Here is a 25,936-nt window from a genome sequence, read left to right as displayed (position 1 = left end):
CTCCAAATGCGGAAGTTTTGTTTGTTGACGTTGCCATTCAACCAGAAGTGTTCTTCATCGCTAAACAAAATAAAATGGACGTAGTGCGCGATACGTATTCCGCACAGAACCATTATGTTCGAAATAAAATTGCACTATTTACAAGCGTTGTTTAGACGTGAGTCGATTCATGATGAATTGCCAAACCAGCTGTTAAATCGGTCGCCATCTTGAACAGTAATGCCAACTTAAAGTTATATACCTCGAAAAAAAAACACCCTTTAGATACAATGGCTTTAAATGATGCTTCATCGCCAAAAGTTAAATTTAGTTGATAGATGCATTCATTGCTCGAAAATTTTCACGAGTTAAATTCATATTTTGACAGAGATGCAATTTTCAAAATACTGTAAACAACGAAAATGGTGCTCGTACGTCAAAACGTTTGAGTACATATTACACAAAAAATGTAAAATTTTACGATGTCAATATCAGATTTCAGTGGGCAATATCAGTGTTGCCAATTCTCAATACATAAATAGTAGCCCTAGTAGCTTGAAAACAGTTGAATTAATAAGGTTTTCATCAAATGAATTCTATCAAAAATCGAGGCAGAAAATGTGGCATTCATTTTTTTCTAACTCAAAGGGATTCCGAATTTTTGAGACTACTCATGGAAGGAGAAGTAGATGGCCGAAGAGGTCCCGGAAGACGAAAATGTTCGTGGCTTGATAATGTTAGAGAGTGGAGTGCGTTGGACACACACACCCTGTTTAGAAGAGCTTTGAGTAGGAGGGAGTTTGCTGAAATTGTCGGCAACCTTCAGTAATAAAGAAGGTAGTCTGGACAAAAAGTCATCCATATGGTTCACAGATGGATCAAAAACAGAGAAGGGCACCGGCATTGGGATATATGGACCTGAACTGAGGATCTCTAAAGCCCTGGGCAGTGAGCCCTCGATTCTACAGACCGAGATAATGGCTGTTTATGTATGCGCCCAGGAGTGTCTCAAAATGAACCTCAAGGGGGCGCATATCTACATCACTACGGACAGCCAAACCACGCTGAGATCTCTGGAATCGTGTTGTCAGGGGTCTTTGCTGACTTGGGAGTGCCGTAACACCATAAAGCAACTGGCCCGAGGAAATAAGGTGACTCTACTATGGGTACCAGGGCACTGTGGGGTTGAAGGAAATGAAAGAGCGGATGAACTTGCAAAAAGTGCATCAAGGTTAAGACCTGCCGGACCTGAGCCTTTCTGTGGGATAGGAAAAGACCAATATAAAGCTGCGGTCCAGCTATGGGAGTTGAACAGTAGGACAATCCACTGGACTAACACTCCTAGACTTGTTCAGGCAAAGAAATTCGTGAAGATTTCACCTACCTACGCCAAAAAGCTCCTGAAGCTGTCACGAGCGGAGCTTCGGGTGATGGTGGGACTGCTGACTGGGCACTGTCGGTACAAACATCATTTATACCGTATGGGAAAGTCAGCAGACGAGATTTGCAGGCTCTGTGGATCGGAAGCAGAAACAGCCGAACACTTGGTATGCAAGTGTTCGGAGCTGGCTGTCCTAAGAACCATCCACATGGGTAAGCAGGTCCTGGATACCAGAGAGGTAACAGCCAAGGCCCCTAAGGAGGTTGTCAATTTTATTAACGTCATTGACGACCTCCCTGGGTTTCTATGAATGAGTAGAGTAGTGAACGAAAGATCTGCATGGTCGCAGTTCCCGGAAGGCTTACAGAACCAAAACGACCCCAGTTCAAATAATAATAATAATAAAGAAGGTACATAAAAGCAAACAAGCACCATCCGAAAAGCAGCATTGAGAGGACTACACTGCCGAGAAATAAAGGAGGCAGAGGTCTTACGGACATCATGGAACTTGCTAGTGGGCAGATAGAAAGCCTACGGGAATACTTCAGAGATCAAGCAAGTACATCAGAGTTCTACAAAATACTGTGTGAAGCAGACGAATCAACACCTTTACAACTTCACAAGGAGCAATTTTCATACAACCACCAGATAAACCAAGAAAAACTGGAAAGATGGAGAGAGAAGCCCCTGCATGGAAGATATTTCAACGAGGTGAACCAGGATCATGTCGACATTGAAGCGTCGAACTATTGGCTCACATCAGGTGCAATGTACCCAGAAACGGAAGGTTTTCTTTTAGCCATCCAAGATCAAGTGATCTCAACTAGAAATTACTGCAAGCATATCATAAAGGATCGAACTATTACTGACGATCGATGCCGTTATGGGTGTCCAACAAATGAGACAATCCAACATATCACGGGAGGATGTCAAATGTTTGCAGGAAATGAATATAAAGAGAGACACGATGCAGTAGGAAAGATACTACACCAAGAATTGGCAACCATATTAAAACTAATTCATTCTGGAAAATGCCATATTACAAGTATCGACCGGAGACCATCCTGGAAAACGAACGCTATAAGCTGTACTGGGATCGTACAGTTTTGACTGATAAAACAGTCCCTCACAATAGACCAGATATATTGCTTGTCGATAAACATCAAAAGACAGCATTACTCGTTGACGTAGCGATACCAAATAACAACAACCTGGATCAAAAGGAGGTCGAAAAAATTTCAAAATATAGAGACCTCGAATTTCAGATAAAGCGCCAGTGGGGAATGATATCAACGAGAAATATTCCAATTATCATCTCAACAACTAGAATAGTGCCCAAAAATCTGAAGAGGAATATCAAGCAACTGGGACTTAGTGAGTATATATGTAATATAATGCAAAAAGCTGTTCTTTTAGGTACTGCAAGGACGGTGAGAAAATTCCTAGGAAGCGAAGGACAGGTCCAAGGATCACGTGTAAGAGGACCAGAAGTTCGACAATAACCAGGGGGACCACAAGGACCGGACACGACCGAGCTCTACCCTTCTGATATTTTAAATATCTGGGATTGAATGAATGTTCCTCTTAGCGAGGAGTGAGAAGCCGACGGCGAGGAGAAATCCTACGCGTATAGGCAAAAGTCGGGGATAAAGAAGGTACATAAGTGATGTAGAAATGTACAAACCAGCAATTGCCAAAAGCATCTTCTTCCTTGCCCCGAATGCCCTGACGCCAATCTTCGCCAAGTCCTCGTCGTTCAGGGTCGCAAAAGTGGTCAAATCGATCTCGTGACTGTCCAACAGGTTCACGTATCTGTCGTCTAGACCAATGGAAGTCAGAATTGAGGCTACGTCGGTCCAGTTCGAAGAGGTGACCCGGCTCACAAGACGGGCGGGAGTGTGGTCCAAGATGTTCGAAGTGTTCAGGTTCGCACCAGAGGTTGAAGGCATGTTGAAGTTGTCGGAATAGCTGTCGTATTTCGCTGAACTTTTCCATATTTCTTCCTCCTAGAAAATATAAACGAATTAATCTCTTATTACAAAGTAGGGCTTGATGAGAGTATTGGCGCAGTTTGGTCGTTATTAGATATAGCGTCAGAGGAAAAGATGTAAGACTTCCATTATTCCAAGTTTTGGATCATGTTTACAGCTATCTTCATGGAATAAAATACACAGAAGGATATTATGAATTATATTTTTCTATTTCAGTATCGTAATGAGTTCATTACAGTTCTAAAAACAGTGCCGTAATGAACTCATTACAGCATTGTTTCAGTTATATTTTTTGTTTTGTGGTTGTCTATCTATGACTTCCAATCCTATCAAAATTCAACTCACGTCAAAGTGTCAATATAATGTAATTTGGATTTAGTGAAATGATTTGCGACATTATATTCGCAATTTCTCTTAATTCTGTTGGTGTTAAATCGATCTCGTCAGACATAATTGACGAGTTTCATGCGTAATTATAAATTATTTCAAAATTCGAAACGTACGATTCAAACTGAAATTCCGTAATCTGTCAATTTTCGTAACAGTCACACCAACTGCCAAGATACAATACAAATGTCACTAGGATGTATAATCTGAATTTTTCATTGAATTTCGACAATATTTCACAAAACTTGACTGAAATAGAGAAAATATTGTCTAATACTCGTTGCAGAAGGCAATTCCAACACTCATTCGTGTTGGAATAGGAGCCCTTCCTGCAAATTGTTTTAGAATATACTATTATGGTATAGTCCTTTCAGGAACTATTGACATCCCGGACGGCTGGGGAAAATCGAAATCAAGTTGGTAATGGCTTAGTTAGTAATATTTTGATATTGCAGAAGTTCGGTTGGTATCGGAAATGTCATTGACTCTTCTGTCAATGAAATTTCATTGATTTCAGTTCAGTTTGTGTTATTGTTATAGATTTGATCCGAGATATTATGACAACGCGACTGTCAATTTTTGTTTTGTTTTCGGCATCGAGAAGGCCACTAAAAATGCTACCAGTTTTCCCATTTAACCGAAATCGTAGTTGGCAATGGTGCCGACTTAATTTGGAACACCCTGTATAGTTTATTTATATTCTATTTTGAAATTCAATATTGTGGTATATGTTTTTTGTTTTTCAATGATTAATCTAATAGACAGGCCGTACTATTGCGCCTGTGGCAAAATCTTAGACAGCGCCCCCATTTTCGAGGATTTTTTTTCATCGATTCATCGAAATACTTATAGTATTTTTTTGTTCATAGCTTTAGTCATATATTTTGTGATTATTTTATGCTTATACACAAATTCTAGGGAAGGCTAGCAATATTTTCAATGTTTCCAGCAAGGGCGTAGAAATGGGTGGTAATTACTCCCCCCCCCCCCAATATTTCCAAGATATAAAATTTCAGAATTCTCGCAAAAACGAAAAACGAAAATTTTTCGTTTTTACGGTTAATGAGTTTGTTATCGCTTTCAAGATGAGTACTTTTACTGCTCTACGATCACAGATGTCCGAGGTTTATTATTTTCCTTTATCTATCCGCTTTGTCGGTGTCGCTCGTTTTTTGCATTCGTAATCGATATGCACGTAGGTACTCGTTATTTTCGGTTTTTTGTTTCATTCTCGTCACAAAATTTCAATACAGTAGTTATCGAAGTACTGAACTGAGTAATTCGCATCGAAAAATTGTCTGGCCGTGTTATACAATTTATTGTGTTTCATTCAAATTGCAATTTAATTGTGCAGATATCAGTTCTGAATTGATTATATCTAAACGGTGTTCCTAATGTGTACAAATGAAAATGACAGATTTCTCGGATCATTTTGAGAAAAAAGTCCTATAATATGAATCTGCAAACGCTTTGGTTTTGAGATACCGGTGTTAAAGTTTTTTTTCTCATAGCACCTTCCCTTCACAAAATATTCAACTTGAATTGTCATAGATCTTCCGATTTAAAGTTTTATCTTGCTTATTTTGTATGCAAATCTACAGGGTGATATTTTTTCTGGAAGGGTACCTGCTTCTTTCCACCAGAACTATTTTTTGGTGAAGCACTGGTTCTATAGAAAAATGTGAAAAGAAACTCTGGTCTAGTGCAACACTTTTTGGTTTGTTTTAGTTTTGTCGTATCTGCTATCGATTTCGAAAAAAAAATTCAAACAGCTCTCTGGTAATCCTCAGGAAAATTATAACTTATGGTACTCATCAACAAATTCTGTAGCGAAGATTAATAAAGATTCGATAAACTAATAAAGATAAGCATCACTAAAAAGTATGACTATACAAACAAAGCGTTTGTGGGCTCATGTTTATGGGACTTCATTCTTTAAAATTATTCAAGGAATATTTTCCTTCGTAACTCTGTCATAGGAAAACCCAGTGTAAGGTGAGAACAATCGAATTGCTAATAAAAAAAAATATTTTGAGTAATTAAGTTCCAACTTCGTTATTAAACCTCCTTTCCTCACATTACAGATATGAGTAAACGATGTTGTAAAAAAAATGTTTTTTTCGGCAACCGTCCGGAAAGTGCTCACTTTCCGGACGCTTTTTCTCTGAGAAAGTAGCATTTCCCGGCCTAGTCCGGAAAGTACGTACTTCCCGGACTAGGCCGGAAAAGAATCATAGAATCCATAGCAACCGAGATAACGGCTGACAGTTCATATGAAATTAGTTGTCAAAAATTTGCATGTTTTTTGATCGCAATCGCAATAAAATATGGAAAGCAGCAGCGATAGTGTTATTTTACATGGTTGCCGAAAAAATATTGTACGTAACACGCCCGAAAAAGGTTTTTTTTGGACTCACAGACTTCCAGGACTCGCTTACGCTCGTCCTGGAATTTTGTCTATTCGTCCAAAAAAACCCTATTTTCCGGACTTGTTACGTAAATTACTATTTTTGGAGAACCCCCCCCAAGGAAAAAAAAAAGATCTCCGTCCTTGGTTTTCAGATTCCTCGTCATTGCTCGTTGCGAGGCGTATACATGAAAACCGAGTTGTGATCTTTCGAATTATTATGTCTGGTGCTCCAATATTTTTTTCTCTTGATATTTTTGGGCGCCCCTGCAGACCTTGCGCCCGTGGCAAGTGCCACCTTTGCCACGCCTTAGATACGGTACTGCTAATGGATTGAAAAATAAGTAATAAATATTCAATCGAAAAATGTATTCGGAGGAGTAAATTCAAAAATTTTTTTAGCTCTTAACCACTTAAACTTATTAAAATTCACAAATTATAAACTATTTCATGCAAAAATGCTTCAAGTAGTTGGTGGGTGAATCAAAGCCGTTAGGGAAAATACAATGATATTAATCATAATAATTGATATTACCATTCCATTCATTTAGATACACTATTCAAATTTATCAACAAATTTTTATCACCAGTTTAGCCAAGTAGTACAATTGAAATGATCCGTAAATCCTGGGATGAAATAGTTAGATTCTTCGGTTATAAGGAACAAGCATATTTTATCAATGGGGTCTTTTATGGGCTACTCTCAAATGAATAAATATCTCTTCATTGAATTTCTTTGAAATTCCACTATGTTTTTACGTTATAGACTTGAATTCCCATATATGTAATCACGACTGTATGCGTCCCTTCGTAAATTTCGCAAAATTATAAAAATAATTTAATACAAACTGAAGCCGCAGAAATAAAGCCGCGACTAGACGTTCAAGGCCAATTTCGATGTCAATAATTTCAGAATGACTTCAACTTTCATCAATGTGGAAAAACCTATCAGTCATATAATTAAAAAGAGAACATGTGAATTCGGAGAATATAGCATTTTCATGAATATTAGATTCTGTGTGGAAACACAAACATATTAAAGTCGGACAGTTTTGAAGATCCTTTATAAAGGATTAATCAAATTCTTGGAATTGTAACGCCCACTCTTGGGACGCCCGTACTTGTAAATTATCATTATTTTTTATTATTATTATTGCATTCCAGTAGGCGGTTAAACCGATTGACTGCTATGTCACAACTTATGAATTAAACATATTCTACTCTTTAAGATATTTACACTTGTTGCATTCATCGCACTATTATTTCACATTAAAAAAAAATATTATTTATTATTACATCACATATATTATTTTTCATTATTTGTAAGTTTTGTGTAAACGTTTTCTCACCTTCTTCATCCTAGCCTTCTCAGCCGACAAGAAACCTGCTGGACTCGTATGGCTGACTCCATACCCCGACCATGTGTTCGTAGGTGTCCTAACCATTCCAGGAGAAGGTTTCTGTTGCATGGCACGCAGAGCTGCAATTCTCTTGTTTTCGTAATCGGAAGTTAGGGAATAGTCCCAGCTCTGCTTCTTTTCGGGGCTGCAATGGTAGTTTTCACTCAAATCGGAATGTACCGATGAGATACCTGCAACAGATGATTTTTTTTTAAACATGAAATGAAAACAGTGAGGTGGACAAGTGGTTGACGATAATCCAAAAATGTCGAATAGGACTACAAAAAAAGCATTCGAACCTGAGTCCAGGAACACGAATAGTTTTGCCGATTAAATTAAACGAATAAGACTGCAATCGCCGAGCTTGCTCTCAACGAAAGACGCAAAATCTTATTCTCGAGGACAGCAATTATCTCGGATATTAAGAGCTACTCAGTAGTCAGTACCCTACTACCAGCGAATGAATATGGAAGACATCGAAATATACAAACATTCGAATAGAATCAACAGAAGAGAGAAACATCCTTAGTTCGCAGTGCTTGGTTAAAATAAATAGATCGCACAAAAAGTAAATCTTTCAGAAGTGGAGGGAATGAACTATAGGCTATTTTTTTTCGAGGTATATAACTTTAAGTTGGCATTACTCTTCAAGATGGCGACCGATTCAACAGCTGTCAAGTGATTTATTCTCAGTTTGGTTTGGAAATTCATCATGAATAGACTCACGCCTGAACAACGCTTGCAAATAGTGCATTTTCATTTCGAAAATAATAGTTCTTTGCGGAATACGTATCGCGCACTACGTCCATTTTATTTTGTTTAGCGATAAAGCGCACTTCTGGTTGAAAGGCTACGTCAACAAACAAAACTGCCGCAGTTGGAGTGAAGCTAATCCTCAAGTGTATGTCGAAACACCGTTACATCCAGAAAAATTGACTGTTTGGTGCGCTTTATGGGCTGGTGGAATCATTGGTCCGTACTTCTTCAAAAACGATGATGGCCAGAACGTTACAGTCAATGGTGATCGGTATAGAGCCATGATTACTAACTTTTTCATTCCTGAATTGAACAACCATGATGTCCAGGAGCTGTGGTTCCAACAAGACGGAGCAACATGTCACACAGCTCGTGCCACAATCGATTTATTGCAAGACACGTTTGGTGACCGCCTAATTTCACATTTTGGACCTGTGAATTGGCCTCCAAGATCTTGTGATTTAACACCGCTAGACTACTTTCTGTGGAGCTATGTAAAGTCATTGGTCTATGCGGATAAGCCACAAACCCTTGACCATTTGGAAGACAACATTCGCCGTGTTATTGACGATATACGGCCACAAATATTGATAAAATCATCGAAAATTGGATGTCCAGATTGGACTACATCCGAGCCAGCCGCGGCGGTCATATACCAGAAATCATATTCAAAATGTAATGCCACAAGATTATCTTGCGGATAAATAAAATTCATGTCAATCGAATAATCCATCGTTGTTTTATTGCAATTTAAAGTTCTATAGCTCTAAAAAAACACCCTTTAGAAGTCGCCGAGTATAAGTTGGTACATGTAGAGATAGCAGCGCACAACAGACGTCATAGCAGGCTTTGCTTTAAATGGTAAACTGACTGAGTTGCATGCGTGTATGTAGCGGGCTTAAGAATCTCATACTGTTCGAACTTTTTATGCGGATCCTGCTTTGACAACAACAACAACAACAAAAATTCCAGACTCACCCGACTTGTTCGAAGGCAGACAGTCTCCCCTGAAGGCAGTCGGCGACGACGGCTGCTTGGCCGAGGGGCTGTGGAAGGAGTTCGAGAGCAGGCTCGAACCCGAGTAGTTCTGGTTGTCCCTAGAGGGCGCCGACTGGTCGTGCATCGACTGGGTCAGCATCGAGCTGTAACCGCTGCTTCCCATCGACTGCTGCATCATGTTGTAGTAGAACTGCGGCTGCTGCGTCATGCCCACGAAGGAGGCGTTGGGGGTGCCAGGCATGTTCGGGTACTGCCACGTGGGGGTGACCAGGGGGCTGAGCAGGGGCGATATCGGCGAGTGGTTCATCGAAGTCGGCGTCGGAAGGAGGTCGCTGCCGGAGGGAAACTGCGTCTGGCTGGACGAAGAGGGCAGGTGGTAGGACGATGGTATGTCCGCCTTGATTGGTGGTTCGTCGATGCCCAGTATCAGGTTCCTGGCCTTGTAGATGTTCACTGGAAAAGGTGTTCAGTTGTTGAAAATTTTCTCGAAATGAAATTCATAACAGAAAACGCTAACAAAACAATAAGGGCGTTTATACTAGGGCTGGGAATCATGAATGAATGATTTGAATATTCGAATAATCATTGAATAATTATTCGAATAATTGCATTTTGCATTATTCGAATAATCATGAATATTCACTGAATAGTTGAATAATCAATGACTACTTTTCTATTCATGAATAATCAGTGAATAGTCGAGTATTCACTGAATAGTTGAATAATCAATGACTTCTTTTCTATTCATGAATAATCAGTGAATAGTTGAGTATTCACTATTCAGTGAATAGTTTTCTATTCAGTGAGTAGTTCGATATTTATGAAGTTACGAATGAAAGTTTGAATGATCACTTGACTCACTATTCAGGAATGATTAAAACAAGGTTTTGTGATTCACTACGGACAAATCGTTTTATTGATATTAAAATTACTGGAAATTACATAATATTGAAATTCATAGATACAATTGAATTGAAATTATTCATTTAATAGTAGTAGTAGAAAGGGTATTCAGCCAAAGAAAAATCAATAAAATTTGGATTTCATCAATGAAAAAATATAGAAATGGAATATAAGATTCTAACATGTCTTTTGCAAAATTCAATGACATTTCAATGAGCTTGACTTTTATTTTTTTGGCGAACGTCCAATTACGTTACTGTGGAAATGATCGCAATACGCTCTATTAGTGATGACGTCACACACTGCCATTTTAGTTCTCCTGTCAGTGTTCGGAATCCAAACAAACAAATTGTCATTCAAATTAGTACGTTGTCGTTGAAGAAATTGGCTTATTTTGATAAATGAGATTATTTAACGAACGATTATACTATTAATTGATAGACAGAAGAAACGAAATTAATGCCGTAAGTTCGAACTTGAGGTTCAACTAATAAACACGGCTTTTTACAAAATCTGGGGAATGATACAGGATTCAAAGTTACTGTATTAACCTCGTTCCTTCTGTCTATCAATTAATACTGAAATCGTTCCTCATAATACTCTTAATTATGAAAATAAGCCAATTCCTTCAAAGGCACCGTACTAATTTGAATGACAATTTATTTGTTTGGATTCCGAACACTGACAGGAGAACCAAAAATGGCGGTGTGTGACGTCACACTAATAGAGCGTATATGGCGAGAGGCAAAACACCAAAACGATTATACCACGTCGCAAAGGGTATAGTCACTCATCAAAACGCTCGGCATTTATTGGTTCATTAAAACATGAGTTTAATCATTGAATATTGACTGAATATTCATTGAATAATCACTGAATAATCATTGAATAATTACTGAATAATCATTGAATAATCACTGAATAATCACTGAATAATCATTGAATAATCACTGAATAATCATTGAATAATCACTGAATAATCAACGAATAGTTGAATATTCATGACTACTCATGAATAATCAAGCATGAATATTTGTTTGAATGAATTATTCGAATAATCGAATAAATTTATGGATGAATATTCGAATACAAAAAGGCGAAAAAGTCCCTGCCCTAGTTTATACACTTTACCTAAGAACTAACACTAGCATTAGAGAGTTGACCAACTTTTAACTAAGAGCACGTGCGCATGCCTTAACTAAGAACCAACAAGAGACTAAGAGAGTGCATAAACGCAACTTAATTCTTAGTTCGTAGTTCTTAGTCCTTAGTTCTTAGGAATGGTGCATAAACCCACCATAATAACACCAACGTGTTAAAACAGTTTGTTTGGCATATGTCTAAGTTTGCTTTATGACGTTTTGGATATGTCAAAAGCGACCAGCACCTCAGAGTAATAAACATAAACTGCGCAAAAAAAATAACGCACATTCTGAAAATCTCAATTTTAATGAAAGTTAACTCTACATTGACTTGAACATAACTAATTTTTTATGTTCTCTCGGGAAGGTTTTGAACGAAACAAGACACATTAAATAGAAGAAAAATTCAGGATTTCACCGAATCTTATGTGAAAGAAGAGAAATAAACAATTTTCAAAATACTGGAATGCTGATAAGTGATTTAATACTTGGTATTTCCACCCCTTGCTTTAATTACAGCTCGGCAACGACGGTTCATACTCAAAATGAGTGATCTTAAAATGTTCTGATGTAATCCTTTCCAGATTTCTCTGAGTTGGATTCCTAAGTCATTAAGAGTAGCTGGATGATTTTCTGAACTTCTCAGCCTTCTATTGAGGTTGTCCCAAACCTGCTCAATCGGATTGAGATCTGGACTTCTTGCTGGCCATTCCATTCGAGAGACTTCAACCTCTTCAAGGTACTCCTGAACGATGTGCGCACGATGGGGTCTGGCCTTATCGTCCATAAAAATGAAATTTTCACCAATGTATGGGGCAAATGGCACTACATGCTCTTCAAAAATGTTCCTTATATACCTATCAGCATTCATAGCACCATTATCAACGACCACTAGGTATGTGCGAGCAGTCAAAGATATTCCACCCCATACCATAATCGATCCTCCCCCGAAACCAGTAGTATTCAGGAAATTGCACTGAGCATATCTTTCATGTGGATGTCTGTATACAAGGGAACGTCGATCACAATGGTAGAGGTAGAATCTAGACTCATCTGTGAAGAGAACTCTTTCCCAATCAGCCTCTTCCCAATGGATATGCTCTCTCGCAAAATCCAAACGCGCCCTTCGATGGGCTGGGGTAAGAGCTGGGCCTTTTGCCGCGACAGCGAGGCCTTAAATCATATTCTCTGAGGCGATTTCTTATTGTCTGAGTGCTAATTTGCACCCCATGAGTTTGTTCAAGCTGATTTTGAAGGAGGCGAGCGGTTGCAAACCGTTGTCTCAACGAAGAAACTCTCAAGTAACGTTCTTGAATGGCAGTTGTTACTGTTCCTTATGTTCATTTAACCGTCCGACAGCTATAGAATGGCAAAGGGGAGGAAAGAGAGATGAACCTGAGTGCCATCGCAATAAAAATATATGTCAACAAAATCGCACATCATTTTTGTCTCTATCTCTCTGAGAAAATATTCACAGATCACGGGAATGTCACGTGGTAGTGTTTCCTCTAAAGTCTTTAGATAAATTGGTAACGAGGTATTCTGAATTGATATAAGGTGTGTGAATAAGTCTTTCCCGTTTTTTTTTTCAAATTTTGAGCCTTTATTGTGAAAAAATGGTTACAAATGAATTATTGAAAGTATTGGCCATCGCTAGCTACAACTTTTCCCCATCTTTCTGGCAACATACGAATCCCGTTGCGAAAAAATTCGACCGGTTTGGCCTCTATCCAGTCATCCACCCATTTTTTGACTTCCTCGTAGGAATGGAAGTGCTGGTCAGCCAGGCCATGCGTCATCGATCTGAAGAGATGGTAATCAGACGGAGCAATGTCTGGACTATACGGCGGGTGGGGTAGGACTTCCCATTTGAGCGTTTCTAAGTATGTTTTCACCGGCTGTGCAACATGTGGGCGAGCATTGTCAAGTTGCAAAATAACTTTGTCGTGCCTTTCGGAGTATTCTGGCCGTTTTTCTCGCAGTGCGCGGCTCAAACGCATCAATTGTCGTCGATAGACCTCGCCTGTGATCCTTTCATTCGGTTTCAGAAGCTCATAGTAAACCACACCTAGCTGGTCCCACCATATACAGAGCATGAGCTTGGCGCCATGAATATTTGGCTTGGCCGTCGATGATGATGCATGGCCGGGTAGTCCCCATGATTTTCTTCGCTTCGGATTATCGTAACGGATCCACTTTTCATCGCCAGTCACGATACGATGCAGAAAACCCTTTCCTTTATGTCGTTGATGCAGCTGTTCGCAAGTGAAAAAACGCCGTTCGACGTCTCTCAGCTTCAGTTCGTACGGCACCCAATTTCCTTGCTTTTGGATCATTCCCATGGCTTTCAAACGCTTGGAAATGGTTGTTCGGTCAACTCCCAATGTTTCAGCAAGTTCTTCTTGCGTTTGACACGAATCTTCATCAAGCAAAGTCGCCAATTCTTGATCTTCAAAGATTTGCGGCCGCCCGGAACGCTCCTTGTCTTCCACGTCGAAATCGCCACTTTTGAAGTGTCAAAACCATCCGCGAAACTTGAATCATCGACACAACCTTCTCCATAAGCTTCCTGAAGCAACCGATGCGCCTCGGCAGCAGATTTCTTCAAATTGAACCAATAAAGTGAAACTTCCCGCAAATGACGTCGACTCGGCTCAAATTTCGACATTTTCACGATTTCAAAAATTTATGATGCGAAAAAATTTCAACTAATGTGTAAGTGTGGAATTGTTGACAGATGAATAAGCTTTGATTATGACATATGTAACCATTAAATACTCGCACAGTATTGGTGGCGCCATCTCTTACAAAAAACGGGAAAGACTTATTCACACACCTTATAACTGCTACTTACAGACGTGTTTTTCGATCCCTTTGATCACGCAAGCCTTCGTGGTCTGCTTGGCCTTCCCTCTGATGTTGATGACGACCTCGCACTGATTCTGAATTTCCGTGATCTGCTCCGGCTTGATCCTCAGGTTGGTCGTGTCCTCGGGCAGGTCGAAGATGATCAACAGCGGCAGACTTCCCATCAACAGCTGCCTGGCCTGGTACACCTGATGGATGTTTCCCGATATGCTCACGTTGCTCTTCTTCAAACTGGGGATGTTCGGATCGTGCGCGTCCGGAAACATGATCTGACAGTTGGTGAATTGCATTATCGCCTTCAGGTTGGAATGGTTCTTTCCCAGAACCGTCTGATGGTGATGCGGTGAGATTTCCATTGACATCTGGACGGGAGTTTGACTCTGAAAATTTATGATAGTTCAATACTGTAGCCCTTCCAATTAGTTTTGGATTAAATAAGGCCTCTTCAATTTTTTTTATGGAATGTAACGTTTTCGAGAAAATCGAGTACAAAGCAAAAAAAGTTACGGTTTCTCATTTAGCGAATTTAATTCGTTCAATTGTGCGTCGGTGTTTTTTCCACAATGTGGAATGGCTCACTTGAAGAACCGACCATATGGTGGATTTATGCACCGTACCTAAGAACTAATACTGCGTTCGGTACATGCCCACCGGTGCGGAGTGTGTAAGGTGTAAACGGTTGATAGGTCACGTGACCACGGAGCAAAAGGTGCGTTCTTGATTTGCCGAACGATGACGGAGCTAACGGAGCTGATATCGAAGCATTTTTGAATGTGTTTTGTGAAAAGAAAAAAAGCAATTTCGTCGATTGAAATTATTGGAGACTAGATCTAATTTGTCTCCTCGTGGTATCAGGATGTATTCTACATACATGTGTACATCTTGAAAGAGTTGAAAGGAGATGATCCTGAGGATATTGTTGATGAACCACTTATTGAAAAAGTTGGAAATTTTGTAGACATCGAAAATATGTATCATCAATCAGGGAACCAATTAGAAGAGAGTAAAAGGAATTTTATAATCTATTCTTTGAACATGGATGAAAGATTTCTTCGCTGAGATACAATTATGTACTTCGTAAAATAAACCTTTATTTTTAATGATAATATTTGTTTCATAAATGCCTTTAACATATACAAACATAAGAAAAAACTGTAAATATATAAAGAGATTTTGCATAATAAGCTTATAATTCATGAATATTGAATTTGCTTCCTTTAACATATACAAACATAAGAAAAAATTCTAAATATATAAAGAGATTTTGCATAATAAGCTTATAAATCATGAATATTGTATTTCCAAAATTCTCAGATTCGTGCATGATGTTCAAAGACAACCAAAGCATGTACCTATTTTCAAACCAATCCTTAATTTCAAATTTTTAGGTACAAAGCTTAATACGATCTACCGGATTTCAAGAGAAAATTAATATAATCAAAAAAGGCATCAATTGTAATATTTGTAATGCCCGGTTTAGTCTCCACTATAAAAATAAATTCATTTCTTATTTTGAAGCCTCCAATTTTCATTTGTATTGTCCTGAATAAAAAACTTATTTGTGTTCAATATAACCTTTTCAAATAAAAAATTCCTATCCCACAGAATTTGGCGTACTTCTTTTCTTCATTTTTATGTCAATATTATTGTAATCTATGGTCCACAGTTCGCACCCTTTTCTCCGTCTACCTAAGCGGTGCGAAAGGTTAAGCACCGGTGCATTCGGTTGACATTTACCGAACGCAGAAAAGTGCAGACAGTGCGAAAGGTGTGATTTGCCGAACGCTTAAGGCGGCCACTCACGATGCGCCCATGTTCAAGCGTTCTGATAATTTTACAGTCGGGCAGCTCGAGACACGGCCGCACGACTGTAAATCAGAGAATGAACTTGACTGCCCGACTGGAATCTCTTGAACGCTTGCTATCAAACGCTCGAAAAAACGCTTCGTGAGTGGCGGACATTAGGGAGCTTACGGTGGGAATGGTGCGAACGGTGTGACATATACCAAACGCAGTACATATGGATTTATGCACCGTACCTAAGAACTAAGGACTAAAAACTATGAACTAAGAACTAAACCTAAGAATTCAGTGGCGTTTATGCACTCTCTTGTTAGTTCTTAGTTAAGGCATGCGCACGTGCTCGAATTACTTTCTATTTGTTCTATACTTTGATTTTTGATATTGATATTTATTGTAAAAAAATAAAATTTAATTTTTTCAAATACACCTGATACTTTTCATCGATAAACACGAATAAAGAACATAAAATAATAGAAACTGGTACTTGTTGATATTGAAATTCTATGCGGCGCACGCGCACTTCTATATTTTACCTGAGCCCTTAGTTCTTAGTTAACAGTTGGCCTGCTAGTGTTAGTTCTTAGGAAACGTGCATAAACGCCCTCATTGATTTCTTAGCGTTCCATTCTTAGTTCTAAGTTCTTAGGTTTAGTCTTAGTTCTTAGGACTGGTGCGTAAATCCACCAATACTGTTCAGTCAATATTATAGAAGAGTCGACACAAAACCGACAAGATGCCTTGCGTTCCACGTCACAGGGAAAAAAATTGGTTCTTCGGTGTCGGAGTGTCCGTCGATGGAGTGGTCAACTGTATAGCGAACGTATATGTGCGTCACGAAGTGAAAAGGCCCGTGCCAGTTGGGCCACTCGGTATCACTGTTATCGCTCCAAGTTTACCGGCGGATCTGTTTTTTCCCAGATGGAAATTGAGGGTGGAAAGGTACTCGGAGGAGTTGCTAGATACTGTAGTCATGCAACATAGAATAGGCCCGGAAACGAGTGAAACTAAGCAAGAGGTCCGATTCGTATTTCCTTCCATTGCTGCGAAAAATTTATTCTACGAATTGGTCAAGTACAGGTGAGAAAACACAATATACGGAATTTTCATCTATTCATTCAATACATCAGAGATTATCCAATCAACTAGTGATCTTTTCTCTATTTCAGTATCGTAATGAGTTCATTACAGTACTAAAAACAGTGCTGTAATGAACTCATAACAACATTGTCTTCAGTTAAATTTTTTGTTTTGTGGTTGTCAACATCGACTTCCAAACCTATCAAATATTAGAACAAGTCAATTGTCAATATAATATAATTTGGATTTATTGAAATGATTTGCACATTATTCACAATTTCTCTCAATTCTGGTGGTGTTAAATCGATTTTGTCGCACATATTTCACGAATTTAATGCTTAATTATAAATTATTTCCGAATTCGAAACTCACGATTCAAATTGAAATTCCATAATCTGTCAATTTTCGTAAAGTCACACCAACTGCCAAAACACAATACAAATGTCACTAGGATGTATAATATGAATTTTTCATTGAATTTCGACAATATTTCACAAAGCTTGACTGAAATAGAGAAAATATCGTCTATTACTCGTTGCAGAAGGCAATTCCAACACGAATGCGAAATGAGTGTTGGAATAGGAGTCCATTCTGCAACTTGTTTTAGAATATACTATTGTATTTATTGAAATGATTTGCGTCTTTATTCAGAATTTCTCTTAATTCACAAATTCAATGCGTAATTATAAATTATTTCAGAATTCGAAACCTACGATTCAAATTCCTTAATGTGTCAATTTTCGTAACAGTCACACCAACTACCAAGATATAATACAAAAATGTTCCATTGAATTTTGACAATATTTCACAAAACTCGACTTAAATTTAAATAGAGATAATATCGTCTAATACTCGTTGGAGAAAGCAATTCCAACACTCATGCATTCGTGTTGGAATAGGAGCCCATTCTGCAACTTGTTTTAGAATATATGCACTAACACGGAATTTTCATCTATCCATTCATTACACCAGAGATTATTTAATCAGGAAGAAATCTTTTTTGATTGATAGCCGATTTATCCGTTCTTTTGTTAGCAAAGAAGTGATGGAATTAATTTTCGTCTCATATATTTACTGACAATTAAGAAAATACGTACGTTATGTGGATACTGATAAATTTATTGCCTTGTGTTTTCATGCATCATTTTAATTTAATGTTTTTTTTTTTGCAGTTGAATCGAGTGGAATATGGAGGTTCTTCAAATGTTCGAGATGCCAATTTTGTATAAATATATATATTTAATGTTTTAGATAGAAGTTTTTTTTGGACTTGTTCGATTAAAAGTTATTATTTCACCTTGGTTTTGTATTCATATGTAAAAATGAGTTGAAATCATATCATTGTATCATTTATTGATTAAATATTATTCTTCGGTTATTGAAATTGTCATAGTATTTATTTCTTTAGGTTTATGTTTTATATAATATATTTTTACAATATCTTATTTTTCGTGAATAAAATATCCTCAAATTCACTTTACTCGTAATGTCAATTAAAAACTCAACATTTTAATTTATTCCTATAAAATAAAATCTGTACATAATTTTCTATTATTTTCCCCAATACCAACACCTAATATCCAATAACCGACAGAACATTCGTTAAATAGATAAAATACAAAATTAAATCAATAAACAGATGAAATGCTACTAATTACAAAATAACTTTCAATGTAAATGAAATTATACTCAAAAAAATAAAACGAGTAATTTCCACAAATGTATTAAAATGTAAATTATTTCAGAATATCTCATCAAAGTACCTACATATATCTATATTTTTTGACGCGGTCCAAATTCCAATTATATATGCATATAATTTGTCTCTCTTCTCTTTGTTCATATATCATTTTCTCCGAGCTTCTTTTCAGATAAGTATTCGTATATTACATGACACAAATTCTCACCAGAATATTGCAACTGATTGTTGTTCGGCTTTTAGATAATTGATTTCAAAACTTTTTTTTTCCTGAGCCCCTTTCAAAGCTTTACTGGTTTCGGTGGACCCCCCAATATACAATCCTTTTTTTTTTAGTTTAAGACTTGCTTGGAAAAACTAAGAAAGGGCTGTAAAATTAAATTTGGTAGAGACGAAAACATTTCTGTTCATTATGCAAATTGCAGGTATTATTGAAAGCATTGAATATTTTGGAATTAATACAAGTGGATATTAGCAGTTTGCAAATTACATTATTGAACAGCGTAGTTCCTTACTAATTTAGACTGCTTCTTCAGACACTTTTACGAATGATAAACAAAGTATTTTTATGTTAATTCAGCTATAAATGGGTGAACGTAAAAACCAAGAAAGTGCTATAAAAGGCGAATAACATTTTTTATAATTATGCAAATTTAGGTACCTATTATTTGAAAGCGTTGAATATTTTGGAATAACACAATAAAATTGGATAATAACAATTTTAAGGGTTTTATATGAAAAAGTATAAAAAGGGTAATCGTAAAAACCAAGAAAGTGCTATAAAAGGCGAATAACATTTTTGATAATTATACAAATTTAGGTACCTATTATTTGAAAGCGTTGAATATTTTGGAATAACACAATAAAATTGGATAATAACAATTTTAAGGGTTTTATATAAAAAGGGTGATAGTAAAAACCAAGAAAGTGCTATAAAAGGCGAATAACATTTTTGATAATTATGCAAATTTAGGTACCTATTATTTGAATGCGTTGAATATTTTGGAATAACACAATAAAATTGGATAATAACAATTTTAAGGGTGTTATAGTGTGATTGCCTAGTTTCGCGCAGTTTGATGAGTCAAGTCAAACTGACATTTTGGTTTTTCAGTCGAAACCAGAAAAATGTTCATGGCCCCCAATAACAACTTGTAGCCCTCATTTGTTCTTCACGCTTCAAGAATAACTGTTTTAGATGGACGCCACTGATTTCCTTATCGAAGACAAGATACTTTAGTAATACGGGGTAATTTTTTCTGAATTCCGAATAAAATTTCTAAAATATTACTAAGTAATAAGCTAATAAATCATCCTGTATAATATGAATAGAGAAGAACCGGACCTATGTTTATGTTCTGAACTTTATAGACAATCTACTTGGGCTTTAGGCTCAATAGACCAAAAAGGCGCAAAGTGACTCCTCAAGAGTAATAAATCAATTCATCAACTGTGGAATTCAATAGAAAATAATTTTAAAGAGAACCTGGTGTCTTTATTTTGATATCACTCAGTTCCAAGAAGCTGTTCATTAAACCAGCATTTGTTGATGATGGATTAAATTCAATGATTCCATTATTATAAGGCTGTTGAACGAAAGTAATTTCGGTCCATTAGTTGATGACTGGCTAATTGAATCATTAAGTTAGGGATGACACGTCTATTGTGAAATGGCATATTCATCTACAAATCATAGAATTATGAAAACAAGGAGTACTGTTAATTCTTTTATATATTTCAGTTTCAAGAAATACCTTTGAAAAGGGACAACGAATATTTCAAGTGATGAAAAGGTACACATAGTTACAAAACTACGGTATTGAAGACAGTTTATGAATATTATAAAAATCTCTCTAATCTAGCAGGATTATTAGGTTCATACATATTCCAAAATCGTAACAACAATAAGAAATATTTCAGTTTCAACTGAAAAATTATTCAGGTATGAAAATGTACCGAGAATAATTTTTTTTTTCAAATCTCAAGTCGTAAGTAAAGACATAATGTCAGTTTGGGTATAACTTCTCATTGTTATAACACAACCATAATTTTACTTCCGAGAATTCATCTACAGGTAGGTACCAATTTCGAGTTTCACTTCAAGGTTTTCTTGAAGAAGAAAGAACAAATAAGACGAGTAATAAATTCAAGTCAAGAAACTTAGGTACCAATTTCATTTTTGGTGCTATCCTTTACAATAATAAATTTTTGGAATTGTTCGAGGAATACTAAGTTAAACCCCTTTTGAAGTTTCAGTTTTGGGACAGTAAAAACCAAAAATTCGAGAAATTCTTATTCAAACATTATTATCGGATTCTGTTATGCAGATTTAATGAAGCCTAACGATACTGTGTCGAAAAAAATTCGAAAATTTCAGCGGTTAAGCGAAGAGCATAGCGTAACATCCTGTATAATTGAAATTTGGTAGTGATCCGATATTTCTTTTCATTCAAAAAAGATGATTAAATTCCCAGTGTTTCTACATATCATAGAATTTTCGTAAATTAATCTTACCGTTGCATTAGGTTAGTAGATCATAATTACAATAAGAACTTGAGATTTATCTCCCTTTTTTTTTGGTTTATACGAAGAGTTTTTTGACAAGGATAGACAAGGGATAATTTGTTTACAAATAATTGGTTAAACACGAAAGACACTTTTTATTGAATATAAACGGAATCAAATCATAACTTATAATTATATTATAATTAATTATTTAACTAAGCACATAAAGAATAATAGGAAAAATTATATAAATATAGGATTAACATAACAAAAACATGTATTCAAACAAATACTTCGTCTGTTGTGGATGGTTCTTCATTCGGATTTTTAGGACTGAAAATAAAATACAAATCAATCAAAAACTATGAAAAATTAAAAAAAAAATAATAATCTAGGTAATTCAAACCGAGCAACTTGATTCGTTTTTGTTTTATATCACTTGGAAAATTGAATAGTTTTTCATTCGTATTAATTATTTCAATGATGAATTAAAAATTTTTTGAAATTAAATGAAAAAGTATAATCCATTATGAGTATTTCATAAAAATGTATAATATCAAATTCATTATTGAAATAATTCAGATGCGATTGAATAACCTTTCAATTTTCATAGTGCTTGAAACAAAAACCATAGGTATATATCTTTTTTGAAAAAAAAATGAGTTTACTCTGAACTGCCATAAGAAGGTTTCCCTCATAAATTGAAAGAATCGATCAAGCGCAGAATTAAAATAAATCTGCTCTAAAAAAACTCGTAAAAAATGTAGTGTAAGGAATTAAGGTTCGCACAAATAAGTAACGCCGATTTCTAATTTTTCCAGATTATATTTTGCAATTATTGCAAATCAGCACTTCTTATTTCGAACATTACAACAGGAAAGAAAGCATTAAAAAATAAATTTATGATAAAAAAAATAAAGAAACGCTTTAAATAACACCGAATAATTGGTTACAAGATCTTAAACAACTTTTAATATTACTCTGCAAGTGCGAGTGTGAATTAAAAATCTAATCAATTTTGATTCAAGAAGACTTTAAATGTATTGGAATTATTACATTTTTTTTTATATAAAATCAATTTATTATCTTCAAATCACTGTAAAATATTAGTGATACATATTTTATCGTTTGCTTTATGAGAACACCTAAAAACTTGTTAGAATTTTGACATTATCATGAAATTCTACGTTTGTGTGGATGAGTTAATACTTTTTTTTTTTTTAAATGAAAACAATATCTTATTTTCTCAGAAACAATTGAATGAGGGTTGAAAATTTCGAAATTGACAAGTTTGCTCAGTTTTTATATATTTTTTCAGTAATTCATTAAATAATTAAAAAAAAATATTTTTAAGTCCCGGTAAGATCGAATTGAGCGGTGTTTTTGAGAGAATAAGTTACTACTCACCTGATTCTACCAGTCAAAGCGTCCAAAAAAAAGTTCTTCGATTTGTAACAGGGGAAAATAATAGTTACATCCTGATCGGGCCGGCCACATCTTTTGTAATTGAGACTCACCGACTCTGCACGTGCAAAGGACACACCCTTGATCTGGAAATCGGTTTTGTTCAGGAAGAAATTAGCCGGTTGGTCGTCCGTCAAAATGGTGATACCAAGGGGACCCACCGGTAAGGGTTTCCTCTCTTGGTAACGCAGGTGGAGCTTACCCGTGAAAGGGTTGCCGTTGTCGAAGATGAACGCCAGCTCGGAAAACCAAAAACCGTGGTGATCCGTTTTCACTTGCGTATTATTATTTAACATTCTCCTCATCAAGAGATGGTTATTTGCTCTACCGGATGTAGTCATCTTTCACGAGACGGAATGAAAGTGGAACTATTGGTGAAAGATGAACAACGCGTCTTGACTTGTTACCAAAGCAGGTGGATGCTTTCTACGACACTTCTTCTGCGACAATGCGATAATTCACGAAACACTACCTAGTTGTACCACTACCTGTTTTGAAAATACCTTGAAATCCCAATTGGGCTTTGACCAATTGAACAAGGTTGCCATGTTGCCATATTTTTCGAAAAATCCTCGAAATTTTGACAAGTAGCGGATTGACGATTTTTGGGACCCTTCGCTTGAAACTTTACGGGGTCCCCCTTTACTACTCACAATTTCTTTCGAAATATTGTTTCAATTTAAATTCAGTTATAGAACAAACATAAATTCAATTGATAAAATATAAGATACATCAATTCAAATATAAGAAATGAACCGAAATTAACACAAATCACAAAAACTTCACAAGATTAAATAGGTACGAAATATAAATCAATATTTCATTCTACAAAAAAACAAATATGAAAAATTATTGAAAAATAAAAAGAAATATAATATGACATGCCGGCAAACTAACCAATTAAACTTTTTTTCTAATTATCATGTCTAAAAATTCCATTTTCTACATTCATGCAAAAAGCAAAACTTTATTGAACTATATTTAGTGGAAAAAGAAGTTCTTTACTGCACTAGTGCAATAAAGTTGCACTCATCTGTCATTCTACTTCAACGTGCTGTCATCATGACAAACAAATATTTCAGCCTGAAGGAAATAACGATGTACCGGGTTTTTCACCATAATTTGACCCCCCTTTGACTTTGTTACTAGAGGAGGTACAAAAAAATGTTTTCTACAAAAGTTTCATGAAATCAACTAGTGTTTTTTAAAATGATTTCACAAAACGAAATATATATAATGTTATATCCCAAAAAATACAACTGTCACTGAATAATCAATTGAAGTGTTTCTCTGAAATAAAAGTTTATTTTTTTATCATGGAAAATACAACAGGTAGTAACACAATTTAATTAATTATAACACATACCTGAAATAAAAGAAACAACATTCGAAGTTAATTATTCAATCAATTCAACATTCAAATTCTCTCTAATACAAAATTCAGTTTTAATTATTTCTGTCACTTTGACATACAATGTAACTTGATAACATACAACAGTCTCCTTACATATATACATATGTTTGTCCTATCTCTCTTATTCTGAGTACCACAGAGTTTCAAAGTTTAAGAACCACCTGGCAAGCTAAGTAATTTCAATTAGAAGGCTGCGATATTCAGAATGCCCTTTTTTGAGTTATCTCGTTGGCAATTATATATAACATACGTTTGTCATTGAATAAAACTATTCACCGAATATACACTACACAGAAGCGGAAAAATTTGAAATATGTTCGCTTTATGTAGAGATAGAGACCAATAAAAATAAGAAATCTACAAGGAGAGAATATATGGAGTTGCATCCAAATGACCCAATTCCAATTTATAGTGAAAAACGCATGTCATATCGTTGCCAACGAGATAACTCAAAAAAGGGCATTTTGAGTTATCGCAGCCTTCCACATTGATTACTTTTGCCAGGTGGTTCTTAAAATTTGAAACTCTGTGGTACTCAGAATGAGAGAGACAGACCAAACATATGTTATATATTCGAAATCAGGGGAAAAAGAGCTAGTCAAATATAGAAAAATATACATGGTGTTCCATTTGAAAAAATGAAGTTGCTGTCAATATGTTGCCCACTCTGTATATATTTCGTTTTGTGAAATCATTTTAAAAAACACTAGTCGATTTCGTAAAACTTTTGTAAAAAACATTTTTTTGTACCTCTTCTGGTAACAAAGTTAAAGGGGGGGTCAAATTATGGTGAAAAACCCGGTACAGTTACCAAGTACTAGTACGTTTACAGCAGTAACAAATCAAGAAGTGGATTTGAAAAGTATTTCACTACGAAATATTCATATTGAAAATGGCACCAATTGTTCATTCACTTTCAACATTGAGGGTAAAAATAAAGAGTGAGTTAAATTGTTCGTAACGTATTAGTTCCTGTTTCAATGCAAATCGATATTAATAATAAAGTATTCAAGTTGCGCTTTTCATTTTCCTACACCTAGTGCCGCACCTCAATAAATAATTTTTTGCTTTTTGCATGGACGTAGAAAAAATGTTGTATGCAACTCGTGCAAAAATTGTTTATTGCAGTCGACGTGTTGTCCAACTCGGCCTAACGGCCTCGTCGGACAATTTCACGTCGAGTTCAATAAACATTCACTTTTTGCACTTGTTGCATAAATAACTATTATTGCAGCATGATAATCCAGAATCTTTCTCAAGTATATCACTTTCAATCAAGAAATCTTCTCGGAGACACATTCTCAAAAAAAAATTGTGGCCGAAATGGCAAATCCTGATACCTATCAGTATAGTTATCGAATTCTAATCTTGTAATTTTTTCATCGCTGTACTCGAAATTTTTTACGACCTCCGTGTCAGTTTGAATGAAAAAATTACGTTCGTAAACAATAGTGTTTTCTCTTACAGGGAGAAGCACATAGATTCGTTTTTTATTTCCTGAAAACCATCAGTTCTATTATCTTGCTCAGTACGTAGTTTATCGAAATTTTCTGTGGTTTGAGGACTTTCATTGAGCCCATTATATTATTTTGAAACAAAAAAATTAGTCAGTTTTGATGCTTAGTTTTCTACTTTATTTGAGCTTTCGTTTTTGATAGCCGCTCAGATAGCGTTTGTAACGTTTAATTTTGATATCCTAGTTCAGAATGTCAAACAAACGAAATATTGATATTTACCATCAAAATCCGAACCGATTCGCTA

General features: G+C 36.0%; 3 protein-coding genes across 3 annotated transcripts in view; 1 reads left to right on the top strand and 2 right to left on the bottom strand.

The window, feature by feature from the left end:
- LOC123682615 (protein bicaudal C) overlaps positions 1-25,936 on the bottom strand; it is a 165,131-nt gene that overhangs the window by 3,843 nt on the left and 135,352 nt on the right. Inside the window, exons 6-9 of the mRNA XM_045621348.1 lie at positions 14,200-14,593; positions 9,280-9,753; positions 7,495-7,736; positions 3,045-3,366 (exon numbers count right to left, since the gene is read on the bottom strand). Coding sequence (XP_045477304.1) covers positions 3,045-3,366; positions 7,495-7,736; positions 9,280-9,753; positions 14,200-14,593 — 1,432 coding nt within the window. The remainder of the gene's footprint in view (positions 1-3,044; positions 3,367-7,494; positions 7,737-9,279; positions 9,754-14,199; positions 14,594-25,936) is intronic.
- On the top strand, positions 16,626-18,360 carry LOC123682617. The gene is made up of 2 exons (XM_045621350.1): positions 16,626-17,093; positions 18,266-18,360. The coding sequence occupies exons 1-2, from the start codon at positions 16,750-16,752 to the stop codon at positions 18,267-18,269; spliced, it is 348 nt and encodes a 115-aa protein (XP_045477306.1). The 5' UTR covers positions 16,626-16,749; the 3' UTR covers positions 18,270-18,360.
- On the bottom strand, positions 21,447-23,195 carry LOC123682616. The gene is made up of 2 exons (XM_045621349.1): positions 22,705-23,195; positions 21,447-21,630 (listed from the first exon to the last, which is right to left on the bottom strand). Exons 1-2 carry the CDS (start codon positions 23,100-23,102, stop codon positions 21,579-21,581), a joined length of 450 nt encoding a protein of 149 aa, XP_045477305.1. The 5' UTR covers positions 23,103-23,195; the 3' UTR covers positions 21,447-21,578.

This window comes from Harmonia axyridis, chromosome 6 (assembly GCF_914767665.1).
Source record: "Harmonia axyridis chromosome 6, icHarAxyr1.1, whole genome shotgun sequence".
Classification (NCBI taxonomy): domain Eukaryota; kingdom Metazoa; phylum Arthropoda; class Insecta; order Coleoptera; family Coccinellidae; genus Harmonia; species Harmonia axyridis.
Note: the sequence above shows the minus strand (reverse complement) of the source record. Positions and strands in the feature narration are given on the sequence as shown.

What these genes read in the sequence shown, in the direction of transcription:
- LOC123682617 (XM_045621350.1), top strand. Translation starts at nt 16,750, where the DNA reads ATGCCTTGCGTTCCACGTCACAGGGAAAAAAATTGGTTCTTCGGTGTC.
- LOC123682616 (XM_045621349.1), bottom strand. Translation starts at nt 23,102, where the DNA reads ATGACTACATCCGGTAGAGCAAATAACCATCTCTTGATGAGGAGAATG. An exon ending in GCTTTGACTGGTAGAATCAG is followed by an intron (nt 21,631 to 22,704) that starts GTGAGTAGTAAC and finishes TTTTATTTTCAG; the next exon opens with TCCTAAAAATCCGAATGAAG.